Source organism: Carcharodon carcharias, chromosome 7 (genome assembly GCF_017639515.1).
Source record: "Carcharodon carcharias isolate sCarCar2 chromosome 7, sCarCar2.pri, whole genome shotgun sequence".
Lineage (NCBI taxonomy): Eukaryota > Metazoa > Chordata > Chondrichthyes > Lamniformes > Lamnidae > Carcharodon > Carcharodon carcharias.
In genome coordinates this window covers 110,649,075-110,669,787 of record NC_054473.1, presented here as the reverse complement: position 1 = coordinate 110,669,787, position 20,713 = coordinate 110,649,075, and the positions used below count along the sequence as shown (strand labels likewise).

General features: G+C 46.0%; 1 protein-coding gene across 10 annotated transcripts in view; it reads left to right on the top strand.

Moving 5' to 3' along the window:
- The window catches only part of mtss1lb (MTSS I-BAR domain containing 2b), a 179,177-nt gene that overhangs the window by 113,945 nt on the left and 44,519 nt on the right, over positions 1-20,713 (top strand). For all 10 annotated transcript variants that reach the window (XM_041192299.1, XM_041192293.1, XM_041192290.1 and 7 more), the window contains exon 4: positions 13,842-13,926. In XM_041192299.1, the coding sequence (XP_041048233.1) occupies positions 13,842-13,926 (85 nt within the window). The remainder of the gene's footprint in view (positions 1-13,841; positions 13,927-20,713) is intronic.

Here is a 20,713-nt window from a genome sequence, read left to right as displayed (position 1 = left end):
AGGCCACAGCTGGAGTACTGTGTGCAGTTCTGGTCACCACATTTTAGGAAGGATGTGATTGCACTGGAGGAGGTGCAGAGAAGATTCGCCAGAATGTTGCCTGAGATGAAACATTTAAATTATGAAGAGAGGTTGGATAAACCTGGGTTGTTTTCGTTGGAGCAGAGAAGACTGAGGGGCGACCTGATTGAGGTGTACAAGATTATGAGGGGCATGGACAGGGTGGATAGGGAGCAGCTGTTCCCCTTAGTTAAAGGGTCAGTCATAAGGGCGCATAAATTCAAGGTGAGGGGCAGAAGGTTTAGGGGGATGTGAGGAAAAACCTTTTTACCCAGAGGGTGGTGATGGTCTGGAATGCGCTGCCTGGGAGGGTGGTGGAGGCGGGTTGCCTCACATCCTTTAAAAAGTACCTGGATGAGCACTTGGAACGTCATAACATTGAAGGCTATGGGCCAAGTGCTGGTAAATAGGATTAGGTAGGTCAGGTGTTTCCCACGGTGCAGACTCGATGGGCCGAAGGACCTCTTCTGCACTGTGTGAATCTGATTCTGTGGGGGCAAATCATGTGATGAAACCTCCAGGAATACATTTAATCTCAGTTGGCAAACTGACTAGGCCAATCTGGAGCAAAGTCAGGAAGCACTTCACACAAAAGGGAGAAGAAATCTGCAACTCTGTCATTTAAAAGACAGGGTCGCTGGGGATCAATTTCTTTAAGACTTAAATTAAGAGATCCATCAACCTGGAAGGTTAACCTCGCTTTCCTTCGCCACAGATGCTGTCTGACCAGCTGAGTGTTTCCAGCATTTTCTCCGTTTTAATTAAATAGGTTTTTTTTACAAGGTGGGAGGACAGTTAGAGTCTCAAGGGGATATGGAGCAAAGCTAGGTAAATAGATTTGAAATACACATATTCAAGGGTTTATTGAATGGCAGACCAGGCTCTCATGGGGCTGAATGGCCTCCTTCAGTTCGTACGCCGATATCCCTCGTGTCTCATCCTCGTCTCCCTGGATTAACATAGTGCAGTCATAATACAGCAGTGGTGAACTGACACTAAGGACTGTTAACCCCAGTGTGGTTTTGAAACAATTTGGTTTAAGTCTTCATGAGCACCTGTCAGGTCCATTAGCCTCAACAATACAGGACATTGTCTGACAGACTATTCAGAGCCCCTTCCCTGTCAGCCTCTCACTCACTCCCTGTTAAAGCGAAATGGGTCCACCCAATGGAGTCAGCCCTGACCAGAATGATATAAAGTGTTGAAAAGTAGGCCACTGAACAATTTTGTTAATATGCCCAGGATTTCTTAAAGGGCCAGCATCCCACCTAAAGGGGAGTTTATAACAAGAGAGCTACTGGTGTTTTTAAGAATTGTTTTGAGGGGGTGGGGCGCGGGGGTGGGCGAGCTGTGGTGATTTATGTTGTTGCAAATTTTTTTCAAATGTTTAGTCCCTTATTTTCCAATGTGCACTGGGATTCTTGGAAGCAAATATATGCACAAAATGAATCTTTTTTTTGGTTTAACCTGCATTCTTCTCGATCTCTTCAGTAAGCCTGGAGGCTCTCAGGCATTTCATCCAGGCACATGTTATTGGTGTGCGAGGCCTAAGCAGTGAGTTTTGGCAGGCTGCTCAACCACTGGGGGCATCATTGGCCTGACCCCATTTTCACCTGATACCCACATACCCACTTTTTCAGCAGGGGCCACTGAAAAGGATAAATAGAGAAAAGCTTGCATTTAGATAGCACTTTTCATGATCTCAGAACATTCCAATATACTTTATAGCCATTGATAGGAACTACAGTAGTTAATTTGTGCACAGCATGATCTCACAAACAGCAGTGGTATAATGATGAAATAATTTGTTTTTAAATGATGTTACTTAAGGAGTAAATATTAGCGAAGACACTGAGAAGAAATCCCTTGCTCCTTTTCAGATAATGTCATGAGATTTTTGATTATTTGAGAATGCAGACAGGCCCTCAATTTACCGCTTTATCCAAAATTCAGCACCTCTAAGAGTGTGGCAGCCCCTTAGTTCTGCACGAGAGTGTCAGCCTACATTAGGGTTCAAACCCCTAGAGAGTGACTTTAACCTACAATCTACTGACTCTGAGACAAGACTCCTGGCCAACAATTAAACCATATTATCTGGTCGCTTATCTCATTGTTTTTAATGGGAGCCTGCTGTGCACACATTGGCTGCCATAAACTAAAAGTACTTTATTAGCTGTAAAGCGCTTTGGGGTGTCCTTTGTGACCATTACTATACAAATGCAGGTCTTTGCCTTTAAAACTCCCACAGAAGTGTGAGCCACCCTCAACGTAGTGGGTGCTCAGTGGATTGTGGTGACCCGAGCAGGCCTGAATCAACTAGGCCGTAATCCAAGTACTCAAAAGACCTTGAGTATGGGCTAGAGATTTCTTCAAAGGGACTGCATCTGTGTCCTGAAGAAGCCCAAGTGGAAGGAGGTTGCATGTGGAATGATGTAAAGAGGAAATGTAAGCAGAATTTAGAAAATTCCAGTGAAGTATTTTGAGGTTTATGGTGTTTCTCTGGGGAGTTGAATTCTTTTTGAAACAATGAATTTGGGCGGCAGGAGGAAGCAGCAGGTGGAATATGTTTGCTCTCCATTCAGCGCAGTGTAAAACCCTGGATACAATTCTACCCGTGAAGAGATTCTTAGATACATTTGATTATTTGCCGCAGTCCCTTAGAGATTCACTGCCCTGAACCTCAGATCTTAAGATGCTGTTAAAACTGGAAAGAGGCATCTCTTCCTTTGCAACAGGAGGTTGCAAGTGGATTAATATTGTCTCCCCTTCCTCTCCCACCCCGATGTCTTTCATGTTATTGGTCTCTCCTTCATAATGTTCAGTTAGACTTTGCACAGACGGAGGGTTCACTCCATTTGCATCCTAAGAAGCCGAATTTGTGGCTCAGTGCTATGGGAAAATTGTTTGGACATCTCTAGGATGAAACAAATGCAGTGATTGTTAGCTGCTGGGTGTGATACTGAGCCCTGCAGAGTACCAGGGATCAGTCAGTCAGCCCTGAGTGGGGAGTGAGTCACCACAGCAGAAAGAACTGAGCTAGGTGCCCTTGGAACTTCCTCCTGCCGCCGGCATCTCTTGCTGTCTGTGCTGGTCTGTCTATTCACTTTCTCTTACCACCTCAGTCTATCTCTCTTCCTTCCTTTTTCTCTGTCCCCTCTTTTTCTCCTTCTCTCTATCACCTCCTTCTTTGCCCTTTCTGTCTTTCCCTCCCTTCCTTGCTCTTTCTCTCTCTCTTTCCCTCTCACCTCTCTCTGTCTTCCCATCCCCCTTCCACTCTCTCCACAGATTTGAAAAATGCAAAGGGATTTTAGCAAGCACTGAATTCCTGTGTCTGACATCTTTACTTTCCTATTTTAATGAAGTTACAACAGGAGATTGGGGAAACTATGGCATTTTAGGAACAGGAGGAGGCCATTCAGCCCTTTAAACCTGTTCCACCATTCAATCGAGTCATAGCATATCCTAACCCCTTTTACCTGTGTTAGCTCCGTAAAGTTAGACTAGCCAAAATCTATCAATCCTAGCTTTGAAAATTTTAATTGACCCCAGCTTTTGGAGGAGAGAGCTCCACTATTGTGTGAATAAAGGGTTGACTTCACCCTGAACAGTCTAACTCTAATTTTAAGGTTATGCCCTCTTGTTCTGGACTCACTTCTCGTCTCTCTCTCCCCCCCCCCCCCCCCCCCCCCCCCCACCGCCTCCCCCCACCACCACCACCACCACCAGAGGAAATAGCTTCTTATATTAACTCCCTCAATCATCTTAAACACCACTATTACATCACCCCTTAATTTTCTCTAAGGAAATAGAAGCCTTGTCAATGCAACCTACCCTTATAATTTAGCCCTTTTAGCCCTGGTATTATCCTGATGAATCTGCACTGCATCCTGTGCAATTAATATATACACCCAGAGGTGTGCTGCCGAGAACTGAACACAGTAACTGTAGTAATTATGGTTTTGTTAAATATTGTCCCTTTAAGAGTAGTCCTGTGGTGTAAGATCACATGATCTGTGTAAACCAATGTGTTAGCAGCAGGGGGCTACCTCCACAGTCAGTGTAGAGATAGAGATGCACACATGTAGTTGATGCTGGTTGTATTGGAAATAAACCTAATGTTTCTTAGTTTCTTTTTGTTTGTTCAAGGGATGTGGGCATCACTGGCTAGGCCAGCATTTATTGCCCATCCCTAATTGCCCTTGTTTAGAGGGCAGTTAAGAGTCGACCACATTGCTGTGGGACTGGAGTCACATGTAGGCCAGACCAAGTGAGGACAGCAGATTTCCTTCTCTAAAGGACATGAGTGAACCAGCTGGGTTTTTATGACAATTGGCAATGGTTTCATGGTCATCAGACTTTTTTAAATTGAATTCAAATTTCACCATATGCAGTGGTGGGATTTGAACCCAGGTGCCCAGAGCATTACCCGGGTCTCTGGGTTATAAGTCTAGTGAGAATACCACAATGCCACCACCTCCCCTAAAGTTGTCTGCAGATCAAATCTATTACAAATAGGTGACACAAGGCCACACTATAATAGTAGCATAACTGGAGTCTAACCAGAGTTCTGTATGGCTCTAACATAACTTTCGATTATATTCTAGTCAGCATGAGTTAAAGACTAACATTCCATTAGCCTTTTAAGTTATTCTTTTGTAGCTATCCACTAGTCTTTAGTGAACTTCTGGACATGACACTTGAAATCTCCCTACATATTCCTCTAACTATTCACCATTTAGAAGATACTCAGATCCATCTTTATTAGATAGTAGCTGACCCCACATTTCTCCACACTGAACTCCCTCTCCCACAGTTTTGTTCACTCGCTTAATCTATCAATGTCCCTTCACAAATTTCTGCTCCTGTTGACACTATCACTGTGATGCCTAACTTAGTGTTGTTAGGAAGTTGTACATAGACCTCTCTATTCCTTTGTTCCTGAGGGGACAAGATTTAAAGAGAGCAGGGAGAGGGAAAGAGATGGAGAGTAAGAGAGAAGTAAGACTTACACAGGGAGAGAGAAAGGGAGAGAAAAGTGGAGGAGAGATGAGATATACAGAGAGCAAGGGGGAGGGGGAGAAAGGATAGGGGAGATTAATTGACGGATCAACAGTACTGGGATAAAATTTCATTCTTCCTTCTGTGAAGGCTCTCAGTCGGTGCCTGAGCTGAGATCAGTAACTCAAGATTGACTGAGAATTGATCCCAGGTACTGTATGCTCTATTGTCCTCTGTACCCAACCCGGCAGCCGGCGAATGTCTGATGTATAATAATATCGAGGCTAACAAAGCTGGAGAAGGGGATGGTGGGGTGGAGTGATTCCTAAGGGATTCCACATGCGAGCTGTGCAGCATGGGGAAGGTGAAGACAACAGGTCATAAACATGGCTAAGTAGTGACTAATTTGAGGGTGGAGAATCTTTATAATCTACTCGCTCTCATTCTTGGCAATTCACATCAGTCCCTTCACTGCTGTCAAGTAGGATGGTGGTGAGGGGCAAATCTGTTAAAGTTCATACGCTCAGAAAATGTCCTTTGACATTTCTCTTGGGTGGGGAGGAAATACTTTAGATGGCAAAATAAATTAAGATAACACAAAGCTCCAACAGACAAATGAACAACTTCAATCTCTGTTCCAATCTGTAAGAAAGACTACCTTTTTACGTAGCAGTTTTTGAAGTGTAATCATTGTTGTAATATAGGAAAAATGGCAGCCAATTAGTGCTCAGAAAGCTCCCACAAAAGGCAATGCAGTATAGGCTAGATAATCTGTTTTTTGGTATTGGGTGAAGGATAAACATTGGGCAAGGCAGTGGAGAACTCTATTGCTTTTCTTTGAAATAGCGCCAGAGGATCTTTTCCAGCAGGGCCTTAGGTTAACGTCTCATCTGAAAGACGTCACCCCAGACAGCACAACACTTCCTCACTGGACTATGAGCTCAGGTTTCTTCGTGTTCAAGTTTCAAGTGGGGATTGAACCCATGACATTCTGACTGAGGCAAGAATATGATCAACTGAGCCAATTTAATTGGCCAGCTCCCTGGTACCCACTCTTCTCACAGCAGATCTGTCTGGGGCTGGGACTGAGGCTGGCCAAAGATTGACACTGAGCCTCTGGACTTGATGTTCACAAACGCCCCAGGATGTATTTGAATTGAGCAGACTGCTCTCATCTCATTGTCATATAATCCCAAACTGTTACAGGAAAATGTAAGATCACTTTTACTCCCCATCAATGTGAGTGAGGTGGTTTGGGAATTGGAGTATCTTCCTTTGACATCAAACACTCCCAGGATAAGTACAGCACAGGGTTAGATACAGAGTAAAGCTCCCTCTACACCGTCCCCATCAAACACTCCCAGGGCAGGTACAGCACGGGGTTAGATACAGAGTAAAGCTCCCTCCACACTGTCCCCATCAAACACTCCCAGGACAGGTACAGCACAGGGTTAGATACAGAGTAAACCTCCCTCTACACTGTCCCCCTCAAACACTCCCAGGGCAGGTACAGCACGGGATTAGATACAGATACAATTTTTGATCTTGGGGTGGATATTAAAGGCTAAAGGACCTAGGCACTGTGTGCATCAGGAACTGCAGCAGTTTTGTTTCCAGTCATTTTTAAATTGGTTCTTGCAGCTGCTTAGCTTGACTGTCTCGAGTTCACACTGCCTTTGCCTGACTTGGATGAACTGGTAACAGCCTGAGTTCTAACCCCATTCCTTCCCTCCCAACATATCCGAAGTCCAATTATCCATGGAGGGGCCAGCTGCTTCTGATTTCCTGTGAAGTAATACAGATTGCAATGGCTATTTATAACGCGAAGAAAATTCCAGAATTTTTCATCGACCACTTCCAGGACAAGGCTCTGCCAACTGCCTAATTACTGACTGCTTTTGGCATGGGAGGGGCCTCTTTTCCCAAATTAGCATATCCCCATCACATCACTGAACACATGTTTATCATTGTCTCAAAAAAGCTTGTGGCAGAGGAACTCTGCAAGGAAACCGGAAATTATTGTAATCCCAGAAATACAGCAGTCACTGTAATATAAACACTCCCATTTCTCCTTCACACGACCTCAGTATCTGCTCTGGGAGTTGGGGGCACAGGATATAATTAGGGCCCAGAGGCAGTGGGTTTGAGAGCTGTCAGGCGCAGGAGTGACAGGCAGAAGATGATTGGTCTCCAAGACAAATTGTCACAGTTGTACCTGACCTTTGCCCCTGTGCAATGACCTGTTGTCATGGACTTCGTGTGGTTGGTGGATGCTGGGGAAGCTGATTCCTACTGAGTTAGAGGTTTGGATTCAGATTAGAAGTCACAATTTATGGCCACTTATATTTGTATGTTAAAATTTTTTTAACTGTGAGTGAGAGAGGATTATGCAGAGGGTTTCTTACACACACACACACACATTTGCCCACATACAAGGAGGAGGCGGTATTGTAACTGGACTAGTAATCCAGAGACCCGGGGTAATGCTCTGGGGATCCGGGTTTGAATCCCACCATGGCAGATGGTGGAGTTTGAATTCAATAAAAACATGAAATTAAAAGTCTAATAATGACCATGAAACCATTGTCGATTTTCTTAAAAATCCATCTGGGTCACTAATGTCCTTTAGAGAAAGTCTGGCCTACATGTGACTCCCGACCCACAGCAATGTGCTTGACTCTTAACTGCCCCCTGAAATGGCCTAGCCAGCCACTCAGTTGCAACAAACCACAAAAAAGTCAATAAAAAGTAATAAAACCAGACTGCATTGATCTAGGCACTGGAAACGACGGTGGCAAACTCAGCCCTGTTGATCTTGCAATGGCCTCCTTACTAACATTTGGACTAGTGCCAAAATTAGGAGAACTAGTCAAGCAATGGCCTGACATAGCCATACTCACCCAATGTCCCAGAGACCACCATCACCATCCCTGGGTACGTCCTGTCCCACCTCAGGACAGGCCCAGCAGAGGTGGCGGCACAGTGGTATACAGTCGGGAGGGAATTGCTGGGAGTCCTCAACATCAACTCCAGACCCCATGACATCTCATGGCATCAGGTCAAACATGTGCAAGGAAACATCCTGCTGATTACCACATACCGCCTCCTGCCCCTAACCCCCCCGCCACCTCAGCTGATGAATCAGTGCTCCTCCATGTTGAACATCACTTGGAGGAAGCACTGAGGGTGGCAAAGGCACAGAATGCAGTCTGGGTGGGGAATTTCAACATCCATCACCAAGAGTGGCTCGGTAGCACCACTACTGACCGGGCTGGCTGAGTCTTAAAGGACAAAGCTGCCAGACTGGGTCTGCGGCAGGTGGTGAGGGAATCATCAAGAGGGAAAAACGTGTTTGACCACATCCTCACCAACCTGCCTGCCGCAGATGCATCTGTCCATGACAGTATCAGTAGGAGCAACCACCACACAGTCCTTGTTTGCCACCATGCTAAATGGGATAGATTTTGAACAGATCTAGCAACTCAAGACTGGGCATCCATGAGACACTGTGGGTCATCAGCAGCAGCAGAATTGTGCTCGACCACAATCTGTAACCTCATGGCCCAGCACATCCCCCACTCTACCATCAAGCCAGGGGATCAAGCCTAGCTCAATGAAGAGTGCAGGAGGGCATACCAGGAGCAGCATCAGGAATACCTAAATATGAGGTGTCAACCTGGTGAAGCTATAACACAGGACTACTTGCGTGCCAAACAGCATAAGCAACAAGTGATAGACAGAGCTAAGTGATCCCACAACCAACAGATCAGACCTAAGCTCTGCAGTCCTGCTACATCCAGTCGTGAATGGTGGTGGACAATTAAACAACTCATTGGAGGAGGACACTCCGCAAATATCCCCATCCTCAATGATGGAGGAGCCCAGCACATCAGTGCAAAAGATAAGGCTGAAGGACTTCCAACAATCTTCAGCCAGAAGTGCTGAGTGGGTGATCCATCTCAGCCTCCTCTGGAGGTCCCCAGCATCACAGATGCCAGTCTTCAGACAATTCAATTCACTGCACGTGATATCAAGAAACGGCTGAAGGCACTGGATACTGCAAAGGCTATGGACCCTGATAACATTCCAGAAATACTAATGTAGACTTGTGCTCCAGAACTTGCCGCACCCTCTAGCCAAGCTGTTCCAGTACAGCTACAACACTGGCATCTACCCGGCTATGTGGAAAACAGATATGTCCTGTACACAAAAAGCAGGACAAATCCAACCGTCACTTACCGCCCCATCAGCCTACTCTCCATCATCAGTAAAGAAATGGAAGGGGTCATGAACAGGGATATCAAGCGGCACTTGCTTAGCAATAATCTGCTCACAGATGCTCAATTTTGGTTCTGCCAGGACCACTCAGCTCCTGACCTCATTACAGCCTTGGTTCAAACATGGACAAAAGTGCCTTATCCAGAGGTGAGAGCAGAGCAACTGCCCTTGACATCAGGGCAGCATTTGACCGGGTGTGGCATCAAGGAGCCCTAGCAAAACTGGAGTCAATGGGAATCAGGGAAAAACTCTCCACTGGTTGGAGTCATACCTAACACAAAGGAAGATGGCTGTGGTTGTTGGAGGTCAATCATCTCAGCTCCAGGACATCACTGCCGGAGTTCCTCAGGGTAGTGCCTTCGGCCCAACCATCTTCAGCTGCTTCATCGATGATCTACCTCCCATCATAAGGTCAGAAGTGGGGATGTTCGCTGATGATTGCACAATGTTCAGCACCATTTGTGGCTCCTCAGATATTGAAGCAGTCCATGTCCAAATGCAGCAAGACCTGGACAATATCCAGGCTTGGACTGACAAGTGGCAAGTAACGTCCATGGCTCACAAGTGCCAGGCAATGACTATCTCCAACAAGAGAGAATCTAACCATCGCCCTTTGACATTTAATGGCATTACCATCACTGAATTCCCCCACTGTCAACATACTGGAGGTTACCATTGATTAGAAACTGAACTGGACTAGCCATATAAATACTGTAGCAAAAGAACAGGTCAGAGGCTAGGAATCATGCAGTGAGTAACTCACTTCCTGACTCGCCAAAGCCTGTCCACCATCAACAAGTCACAAGTCAGGAATGTGGTGGAATACTCTCCACTTGCCTGGATGAGTGCAGCTCCCACCACACTACAGAAGCTCAACAACATCCAGGACAAAGCAGCCCACTTGATTGGCACCACATCCATAAACATTCATCTCCTCCACCACTGACGCACTGTGGCAGCAGTGTGTACCATCTACAAGATACTGACTGGCACTGCAGATACTGACCAAGTCTGCTTCGCAGCACCTTCCAAACCCATGACCACTACCACCTAAATGGACAAGGGCAGCAGACACATGGGAACCCCACCACCTGGAAGTTCCCCTCCAAGCCACTCATGATCCTGAGTTGGAAATATGTCGCCGTTCCTTCACTGTTGTTGGGTAAAAATACTGGAACTCCCTTCCTAACAGCACTGTGGGTGTACCTACACCACATGGACTGCAGCGGTTCAAGAAGGCAGCTCACCACCACCTTCTCAAAGGCAATTAGGGATGGGTAATAAATGCTGGCCTGGCCAGCAACACCCACATCCTGTGAATGAATAAAAAACCCTCTATTCCCGCCTCTGTTTCTCTAGCTTCCTCTTAATTATGTTTCTGCTATTCACTTCAACCACACCCTGTGGTGGTGAGCTCCGCATTCTCACCACTCTTTTGGTTAAAAAAAGTCCCTCCGGCTTATATTTTTTGGTGACTATCTTATTTTGATGGCCTCTGGTTATGCTCTTCCCCACAAGTGGAAATATTCTCTCTCGCTATCCACTCTGTCAAGGTCTTACCAAATTTTAAAGACCCTGATCAGGTCACCCCTCAGCCTCCTATTTTCAAGAGGAAAGGGATCAGCCCTTTCATCCTTTCATGGTGGTTACAACCTTACATTTCTGGTGTCATCCTTGTAAATCTCTGCACCCTCTCCAGTGTTTCTATATTTTTTTATAACATAGCAACTGGAACTGCACACTGTATTCTAGGTGTGCTCTGGTCAAGGTTCGATATAGGTGCAACATAACTTCCTGACTTTTCAATTCTATTTCTCTGGAAGTATAGCCTAGTGCTTGGTGTGCTGTTTCTTTATGGCCTTATTAACCTTTTAGACTATAAACTCCACCACAAACCTTCCTCCAGCCTGAAAAGAGATTTGTGCTTCTGTACCTCCAGCTCCATCTGCCCCTCCAGCCCATTTAGGCACTGACTTTCTAAATAGAACAGCAACAACTTGGATTTATATAACACCTTTTAATAGAAGCTGCTTCACAGGAGCTTTATAGAGCAAAATCAGACATGGAGCCACATATGGAGATGTTAGAGAAGATGGCCAACCATTTGGTCGAAGAGATAGGTTGTAAGGAGTCTTGAAGGAAGATAGGGAGGTGGAGAGGTTTAGGCAGGGAACTCCGGAGCTTAGGGCCCAGGCAATTGAAGGCATGGCCACCAATGGTAGGGCTCAAATAGAAACACTCAAAGAGGCCAAAATTAGAGAAATGAAAATACCTTGGAAAGTTGTGGGGCTGGAGGGGATTACAGAGATAGGAAGGGGCGAGGCCATGGACAGAATTTGAAAAAAGATGGGAATTTTAAATTAGAGGCATTGCTTAGCTGGGAGACAGTGTAGGTCAGTGAGCACAGGGGCAATAGACGAGCAGGACTTGCTGTGGGTCAGGACCCGAGCAGCAGAGTTTTTGGACAACTACGGAGGGTGGAATGTTCGGGATCAACCAGGAGTGTGCTGAGCTTAATTGGAACGATGTAGCAGGCTGAGGACAGAGTGGAAGCGAAGAAGGATTGAAATGATAAGTGACAGGAAGCTTGAGGTCACGGTTGTGGACAGAATGGAGGTGTTCCACCAAGCAGCCACATGGTCTATGTCTGCTCTCCTCATATTGTGAGCAGCGGATACAATAGGCTAGGTTAAAAGAAATACAGATAAATCACTGCTTCACCTGGAAGGTGTGTTTAGGGGCTTGGATGGTGAGAAGGGAGGAAGTAAAATGGTACATGTCTTGGATGGAAATTTGCCCTTGAAAGGTGAGGGGGGTGTTGGAATTGATTGAGGAGTGGACCAGGGTATCACTGAGGGAGCAGTCCCTTTGGAATGCTGAAAGGAGAGGACCGGGCAAGATTTGGTGGTGGCATTATGTTGGAGCTGGGAGAAATGGTAAATTGGTCTCTAGCTGACTGGTCTACAGTTCTCTGGACATGTTCTACAATATAGGTATAACGTTAAATATTTGCCAGTCCTCTGGAAGGAGATCTTTTCCTAATGCAGTATTAAGTATGCATAATAATGCCTCTGTTATCTCTTCCCTGCATTCTTTTAAAGTGCTTCAATGTATTCCATTCATTCAAGGAGTTTATTCTCCTTGAGGTTGATTAGTTTATTTAATATTTCTCTTCTTTTTATATCGTTAATGAATACGTACTTCACTTCCTTCATGCAATTATTATTAAAATTAATGTGGAAATAAAGCTAGCTATTTAAGGATGCAGGATATTCACACACCCTGCATTTAGAACGTTCCTTTGCCTACTGTTTAATAGTGACATTATGACACTGTGCAGTTCTCTGCAAGTTTCACGCAAGGGCTACTGGTGTCAGCCGTGACTCAGTGGGTACCTTGCTCGACTCCTGAATCAGTTGAAGTTGCACACTAGCCACTTGAACAGGTAATCCAGGCTGACACTCCAGTGCCATGCACTGGGGGAGTGCTGCTGTGTCAGAGGTTCTGTTAGGCCAATCCCAAGCCAGTTGGTGAATTATGAAACTAGACATGAATATTTTTCCTGATATGTAATTCTGCATTCTGTAAATAAACTTATGTCTGCTTCTGACCTACTACACCTCGATACCAGTAGTCTCTCTTTATACTCTTTTGAATACAACAATTAAACAAATGGGCAAATTAAACTTGGAATAAAAGGGACAGAAGCAACTTGGATACAAAATTGGTTGAGGCAAAGGGTAATGGTCAATGGATATTTTTCAAGCTGGAGGAAGGTTGCTTCCTCTTGAGGAAGAATCTAATACTAGGGGTCACTGTTTAAAAATAATGGGTCGCTCATTTAGGACAGAGATGAGTGGATGTTTTTCTCTCAGGTGGTTGAGACTCTTTGGAACTCTTCTTTAAAAGGTGGTGGAAGCAGAGTCTTTGAATATTTTTAAGGCAGAGCTAGGTAGATTCTTGATAAACAAGGGGGCGAAAGGTTATTGCAGATAGGCGGGAATAAAGAGTTGAGATTACAATCAAATCAGCCATGATCTTGTTGAATGACGGAGCAGGTTCGAGGGGCCGAGTGGCCTACTCCCCCTCAGTTGTATGTTCATAATTTCGTATATCCTATCTAATCCAATGTATATCCTATCTAATCCAATGTAGATCAGCAAATTCAGTATAGACCGGACGGGATTCAATGATGAAAGCTCCTGGTCTGTGTGTGTGGTCGGGTTTCTCGATGCCTTCACCCATTGAGAGTTTGGGCAGTGGACTTGAGGTTGAGTGAACGATGCTGCACTGTATATGACCTGAGAGACTGTCTGCACATTGGAAGCATCAAGTAGACAGATATTGAGCTATGAGTGAGGTTAATGAAATCACTTCTGGAGCAGTGTTTTTGTCTGATTTCCTGTCCTTCCATTAGACTGAGTCTAGTTGATGTGGTTGGTTATTGCCCTCTGGTGGTCAGTGCTCAAGACTGCACCCTGTTTATTCTGATCTTGTTTTCCCAGGTGCCACCCGGGATATCGGCTCAGCCCTGACTCGAATGTGCATGAGGCATCGCAGCATCGAAGCCAAGCTCCGACATTTCACCAAGTGAGTGTTTCATTGTATAGAGCAGACGTTCAAGAAAGTGGCTCACCACCACCCTCTCAAGGGCAATTAGGGATGGGCAATAAATGCTGGTCTCCCACATCCCACGAATGAATTAAAGCAGATGATCCAATAAATGATTTGGTCTGGGTTTCAATAACCGAAAGGCTGCCACTGTGGTACTGAGTCACAAGTAAACTCAGTTAGTGGATTGCTGATCGGGAGTGAGTATGGGTGCTGCACTGGGTGCCAGTGTCAGGTGTTAGGGAGGATATGGGTGCTGCACTGGGTGCCAGTTTCAGGTGTTAGGGAGGATATGGGTGCTGCACTGGGTGCCAGAGTCAGGTGTTAGGGAAGATATGGGTGCTGCACTGGGTGTCAGTGTCGGGTGTTAGGGAGGATATGGGTGCTTCAGTGAGTGTCAGTGTTGGGTGTTAGGAAGGATATGGGTGCTCCAGTGGGTGTCGGTGTCGGATGTTATGGAGGATGTCAGGTGACTAAGACTTCAGACTATATATTTTTATAAAATATACATAGATATCCTCAGGGCTAATTTCTAAAATTTTAAAAACAGGACTCCTTTTAAAATGGCTGAAGCTATGTCTGTCTGTGACCCACGAACAAAAGGAACTTTCTGGCGAAGGGGCATGTTAGTGGGGTGGTGAAAAAGGCATATGGGATACTTGCCTTTGTCAATCGAGGCAAAGATTACAAAAGTAGGGAGGTCATGTTGGAGTTGTATAGAACCTTGGTGAGGCCACAGCTGGAGTACTGTGTGCAGTTCTGGTCGCCACATTATAGGAAGGATGTGATTGCACTGGAGGGGGTGCAGAGGAGATTCACCAGGATGTTGCCTGGGATGAAACATTTAAGTTATGAAGAGAGGTTGGATAGACTTGGGTTGTTTTCGTTGGAGCAGAGAAGACTGAGGAGTGACCTGATTGAGGTGTACAAGATTATGAGGGGCATGGATAGGGTGGATAGGGAGCAGCTGTTCCCCTTAGTTGAAGGGTCAGTCATAAGGGGGCATAAGTTCAAGGTGAGGGGGGATATGAGGAAAAACCTTTTTACCCAGAAGGTGGTGACGGTCTGGAATGCTCTGCCTGGGAGGGTGGTGGAGGCGGGTTGCCTCACATCCTTTAAAAAGTACCTGGATGAGCACTTGGCATGTCATAACGTTCAAGGCTATCGGCCAAGTGCTGGTAAATGGGATTAGGTGGGTAGGTCAGGTGTTTCTCACGTGTCAGTGCAGACTGGATGGGCCGAAGGGCCTCTTCTGCACTTTGTGATTCTGTGATTCTGTGTCCATGAACTATGAGCAGACCAAGGCTGCCATCCTAAGTGCCTACAAGTTAACACTGGAGGCCAAGCGCCAGCAATTCTGGAACACTCATAAGAAGCTCACACAAACCTGCATTGAGTTCGAATGGCTGAAGCAAATTGTGTTCAACCGATGGGTAAGATCCCAAAGAATCCTGTGCACCTATGAAGGGTTGCCTGAGTTGGTACTGTTGGAGGAATTTTAAAATTGCCGACCCTCCAACCTGTGAATACACCTAGAGGAGCAGAGAATCCTCACAGCCGGGGGTACAGCAGACAGCTGCAAACTCGATCACAGGCCTGGAAACTCGGGCAGACCCTTTCCGAACCATTCCCATGAGCATTGGAAAGATAGGCAAGGCTGATCTAGATAGGAAAGGCCCCCTCCCGGAAAAGAAAACACGAAGGAGGGTGTGAGATGCCCCCCTGCAGCCGGAAAGGAGAGCCACCGGAGACTGGTTTGTCCCCATTGCAATAAAATAGGCCATCCCAGGCGTGATGCCTGGTAAGATTTTAGAGTCCATTATTAAGGATGAGATTTCAGAATACTTGGAAGTGCATGATAAAATAGGGCAAAGTCAGCATGGTTTCATCAAGGGGAGGTCATGCCTGACAAATCTGTTAGAATTCTTTGAAGAGGTAACGAGTAGGTTAGACAAAGGAGAGCCAATGGAAGTTATCTACTTGGACTTCCAGAAGGCCTTTGACAAGGTGCCGCACAGAAGGCTGTTCAGTAAGATAAGAGCCCATGATGTTAGAGGCAAGGTACTAGCATGGATAGAAGATTGGCTGTCTGGCAGGAGGCAGAGAGTGGGGATAAGGGGGTCCTTCTCAGGATGGCAGCCGGAGACTAGTGGAGTTCTGCAAGGGTCAGTGTTGGGACCACAACTTTTCACTTTATACATTAATGATCTAGATGAAGGAACTGAGGGCATCCTGGCTAAATTTGCAGATGAAACAAAGATAGGTGGATGGACAGGTAGTTGGAATACAATGTGGGGAAGTGTGAGGTCATGCACTTTGATAAGAAGAATAGAGGCATAGACTATTTTCTAAATGAGGAAAGAATTCAGAAATCTGGAGTGCAAAGGGACTTGGGAGTCCTAGTCCAGGATTCTCTTAAGGTTAATATGCAGGTTGAGTCGGTAGTTAGGAAGGCAAATGTAATGTTGGCATTTATCTCGAGAAGACTAGAATATAAAAGCAGGGAAATGCTGCTGAGGCTTTATAAGGCTCTGGTCAGACCACATTTAGAATATTGTGAGCAATTTTGGGCCCCGTATCTCAGGAAGGATGTTCTGGCCCTGGAGAGGGTCCAGAGGAGGTTCATGAGAACGATCCCAGGAATGAAAGGCTTAACATATGAGGAACATTTTAAGGACTCTGGGTCTATACTCGATGGAGTTTAGAAGGATGAGGGGGGATCTGATTGAAACTTACAGAATATTGAAAGGCCTGGATAGAGTGGACGTGAGGAAGATGTTTCCATTAGTAGGAGAGTCTAGGACCTGAGGGCACAGCCTCAGAGTAAAGAGAAGACCTTTTAGAACAGAGATGAGGAGAAACTTCTTCAGCCAGAGAGTGGTGAATCTATGGAATTCATTGCCACAGAAGGCTGTGGAGGCCAGGTCATTGAGTATATTTAAGACCGGGATAGATAGGTTCTTGATTGGTACGGGGATCAAAGGTTACGGGGAGAAGGCAGGAGAATGGGGCTGATTATCAGCCATGATTGAATGGCGGAGCAGACTCGATGGGCCGAATGGCCTAATTTCTGCTCCTATGTCTTATGGTCTTACGTTGTGGATTGCGAAGGAGGCCTGTTGGTCTAATCAGCTTCCATGTGAGTAGTCCTCCGAAGGACACCCCAATGGGCAGTGCAGTAGAGCAGGAAGAGACTTTCACTGTAGAAACATACCCCTTGGAGTCCTTGGCACTGTGTCCCCCCGAGCCGGAAAAACTCCGAGAGCTTCTGGAGTTTTGTCCTTTCAGGAGCAGCGTCCCCCCTACCCGAGCCGAAATGTGAGCAAGTCCGTGGTACTGCTCCGGGACACGGGGGCCACTCAGTCCTTAATGTTAGAGTGAAACCTAAACCTGCCCCCCTGCGTCCTCCCTGAAGGTCAAAACCCTGATCAGTGGAGTGGGAGGAGGATCTGTGTTTACACCCCTCCATAAGGCCCACCTGGAGAGTGACCTTGTTTCGGCCCTAGTATATAGGAATTGTCCCTGAACTACCAGTAGCAGGAATGGATTTCCCCTTTGGAAATGATCTGGCTGGCAGCAAAGTATTGGCCAGCGAAAGAAAAGAGGCCAAGGTTAGCCAGCGAAAACCTGCAGGAGAGCAGAAAGCTGGGCAAGGTCCCCAGGCCCAACAGGATGAAACCCATCGACCTTGAGCGAGGGCTGTTCGAATGCAGCAAGGCCAGAGCCAGGCCCATAACGTTAAAAGAGGCTCAGGAAAGGCCAATACAATTTAAAATAGACTGACAGAATATCCCAGAATTAAATAAGGACCAGAGAAGTCCCAGAGCAGGCAACGAGATATTGTGGGAGATACCCCATGTAGTCAAAGAGCCTGCAGGAAGGCAAGTTATTAAACCAAGAAAGTAAAAGGTTACGAATTGCCAGGAGTATGGCTGGCAGAAACCAACAGGGACAAACGGAGCTCCCAAACTGATGAGCAGATAGGGAGTGAGATGCCTCTCCCAGTCGAAAAGCTACCAGAGAGTGTAGCTGGAGCTGTACCTCCACTTGAGGGCAGAGGTGTTCCAGGAGACATGAAACCAGTTAGTAGAGCAGCCCCTCCGAAGCCAAAGGCCCCAGTTAGGAAGCCAATGATTGCTTTAGTTGACAGCTTTATGGCGAATTAAAAAATTTAAACCAGGAAAGTTCCCAAATTGGCGCAAAAAGGAGTGAGGGTGATGCCTAGTTGAAACATCCACGAAGAGGTACAGCAAGAGCTGACCATCCACCAGAGGGCAGCAGTGTTCCAAAAGACACTGAGCCTATTACCCAGCTGACCAGCAGAGGAATCCCAACCAGATTGGATCCCATCCTCACCTTAATGCAGATTTTTGAGGCAATCTGACAGGGCTGCCCACTGCATTCAAAATGATCTGTAACAGGCCATTAGGCTACAGCACTGTGGCCCTAGTTGTCTGGATGCAGGAGAGGCCCCTTCGAGAAGGCCATCTTCCTATCATCTGGGCCACAGAAAGGCTTGCCCAAGTTCAGGAGTGGACTGCCTGCCTGTTGCAGTGCTAACCTAAAGCACCTAGCAGCAGAAGCTGGTCACTCCAGTTGCATTAGCGCCAGAGTCGGGCACTGAACCATAATCCCCTAAAGAGGCCAAAGTCCCTTTTAAAACACCCCAATCTCCTCACAATCAGCCAGCGGGAATCTGCAGGAGAGCAGAAAGCTGGGCAAGGTCCCCAGGCCCAACAGGATGAAATAGCACCCATGGACCTTGAGCGAGGGCTGTTCGAATGCAGCAAGGCCAGAGCCAGGCCCATAACGTTAAAAGAGGTCCAGGAAAGGCCAATACAATTTAAAATAGACTGACAGAATATCCCAGAATTAAATAAGGACCAGAGAAGTCCCAGAGCAGGGAATGAGATATTGTGGGAGATACTCCATGTAGTCAAAGAGCCTGTAGGAAGGCAAGTTATTAAACCGGGAAAGTAAAAGGTTAAGGAATTGCCAGGAGTATGGCTGGCAGAAACCAACAGGGACAAACCTGGGTTTGAACAGCTGAGCCCACATGTTACCGAGGTGAACAGGGAGGAGCTAAGCTGGACAAGAGCAGCTCAGCCCAATGATTAAAAGGCCTGGCACTCACAGAGCGAGATGTCCAACATTCCCCTGTGGATGGCCCAAAGTAGCTTAACCGTTACTCATGCCCTGAGCGCTAACTGCCCTGTAAAACCCCCAAGCCCTGTAGAGGCTGCCTAACCAGGAGTTGAACGGGCAGAGTTCTGAAACCAATAGCTTTGCTCAGGCCTAATTCCCCAACAGAGGAATTTCAGAACTCTTGCCCCAAATACACTTCCCCATAAGGACAGGTTTGAATCTTCCCAGGTCATGCACTAAGCATTCCATACTCCAGGACCGGACAATATCCTTGCTGATGCACTAACCCAAATTTAAACCTCAAAAGAAGGAAAAATGCAGCGGGGAGCTGCCATTGCCCCAGCTAGCTGTGTGTGGTGTGCCAGTGCGAATAGGAAAATGCATGTATACTTCTTCACTTCCTATTGTTCCCTCATAAGACCACATATATTAAAAACAAAGATGAAATAGGATTTTTTTTTAATCTCTGAGGCCACCAGGGCTTACAGGGGAATAAGACCTTACACTATATATTTTTATAAAATATGCATGGATAATCTCATGGCTAATTTCTAAAATTTTAAAACAGGGCCTTTTAAAACCTTTTAAAATGGCTGAAGCTATGTCTGTCTGTGTCCCTTGCACAAAAGGAACTTTCTAGCAGTATCAGGGAAACCTGCACCCCTTTATCTCTGTGGAGACCCCGGTGGGCTACAGAGACCATTTTCAAAGGGTCATCTGCATTTCATAAGCCAGGCCTGGCTAACCAAAGCTGATTCATCTGCTCGGACAAAGGACCCCACAACCTTCCTTTCAAGTCTTAATGGTTAAAACATTTAACCATCTCGAGAACCCAAATGGGGCATAGACACCCTTTGTCAAAGACACTGTGAAGAGGTGGGAGTTATGTGACATAGAATCCTCTAGCTTGCATAACCAGAAATATTGCCTTACTGTACTGAAGCAACCGTAGTCTTCCATTTTTAACCATCTTCAGGAAGCAGCACAGCAAAAGGGTCTGCATAGACCCCATCTATGCAGTTTTTACTGCAACTTCTGTGCCATCACCAACAAGGCAGGCACACATAGATGAATCAATCTCACTATGGAAGTCAACTCTGCTGGAAAAGTAAATTATCCAGCATTAGTTTTCAACCTGCCGATGTCTGTGAAGGAATACACTAGTGAACTTTGATTCTGGATTCTAGACTCAAATGAAACAATAATTCTTTTGCCTGTGGTCTTTGCCCTTTAAATCTTCCTTTCTCTATCCCTCATTTACTGTATGAGTACAACATGGCAATCCCCCTCCTGCATTTTCATTGTGCACAAAAAAAACCCTTTGAGATGATCCTACCACAAATTTGCTGTGGGGTTGTTCATACAAATTTGATCACATGAAAACGGAAGGGTTTGGAAACTGGCCAGCGCTTATAAAGGAGGGAAGCAAGTCAAAAACACTTTTCTGTTTATAGACAATGGCAGAAAGAAAAGTCACATCTGTTTAAATTAATCCCCCTCCTATCTGTAAAATAGGATATGGGTGCTCCAGTGGTTGTCAGTGCTGGGTGTTAGGGAGGATGTGGGTGCTACAGTGGGTCTCAGTGCTGGGTGTTAGGGAGGATACGGGTGCTCCAGTGGG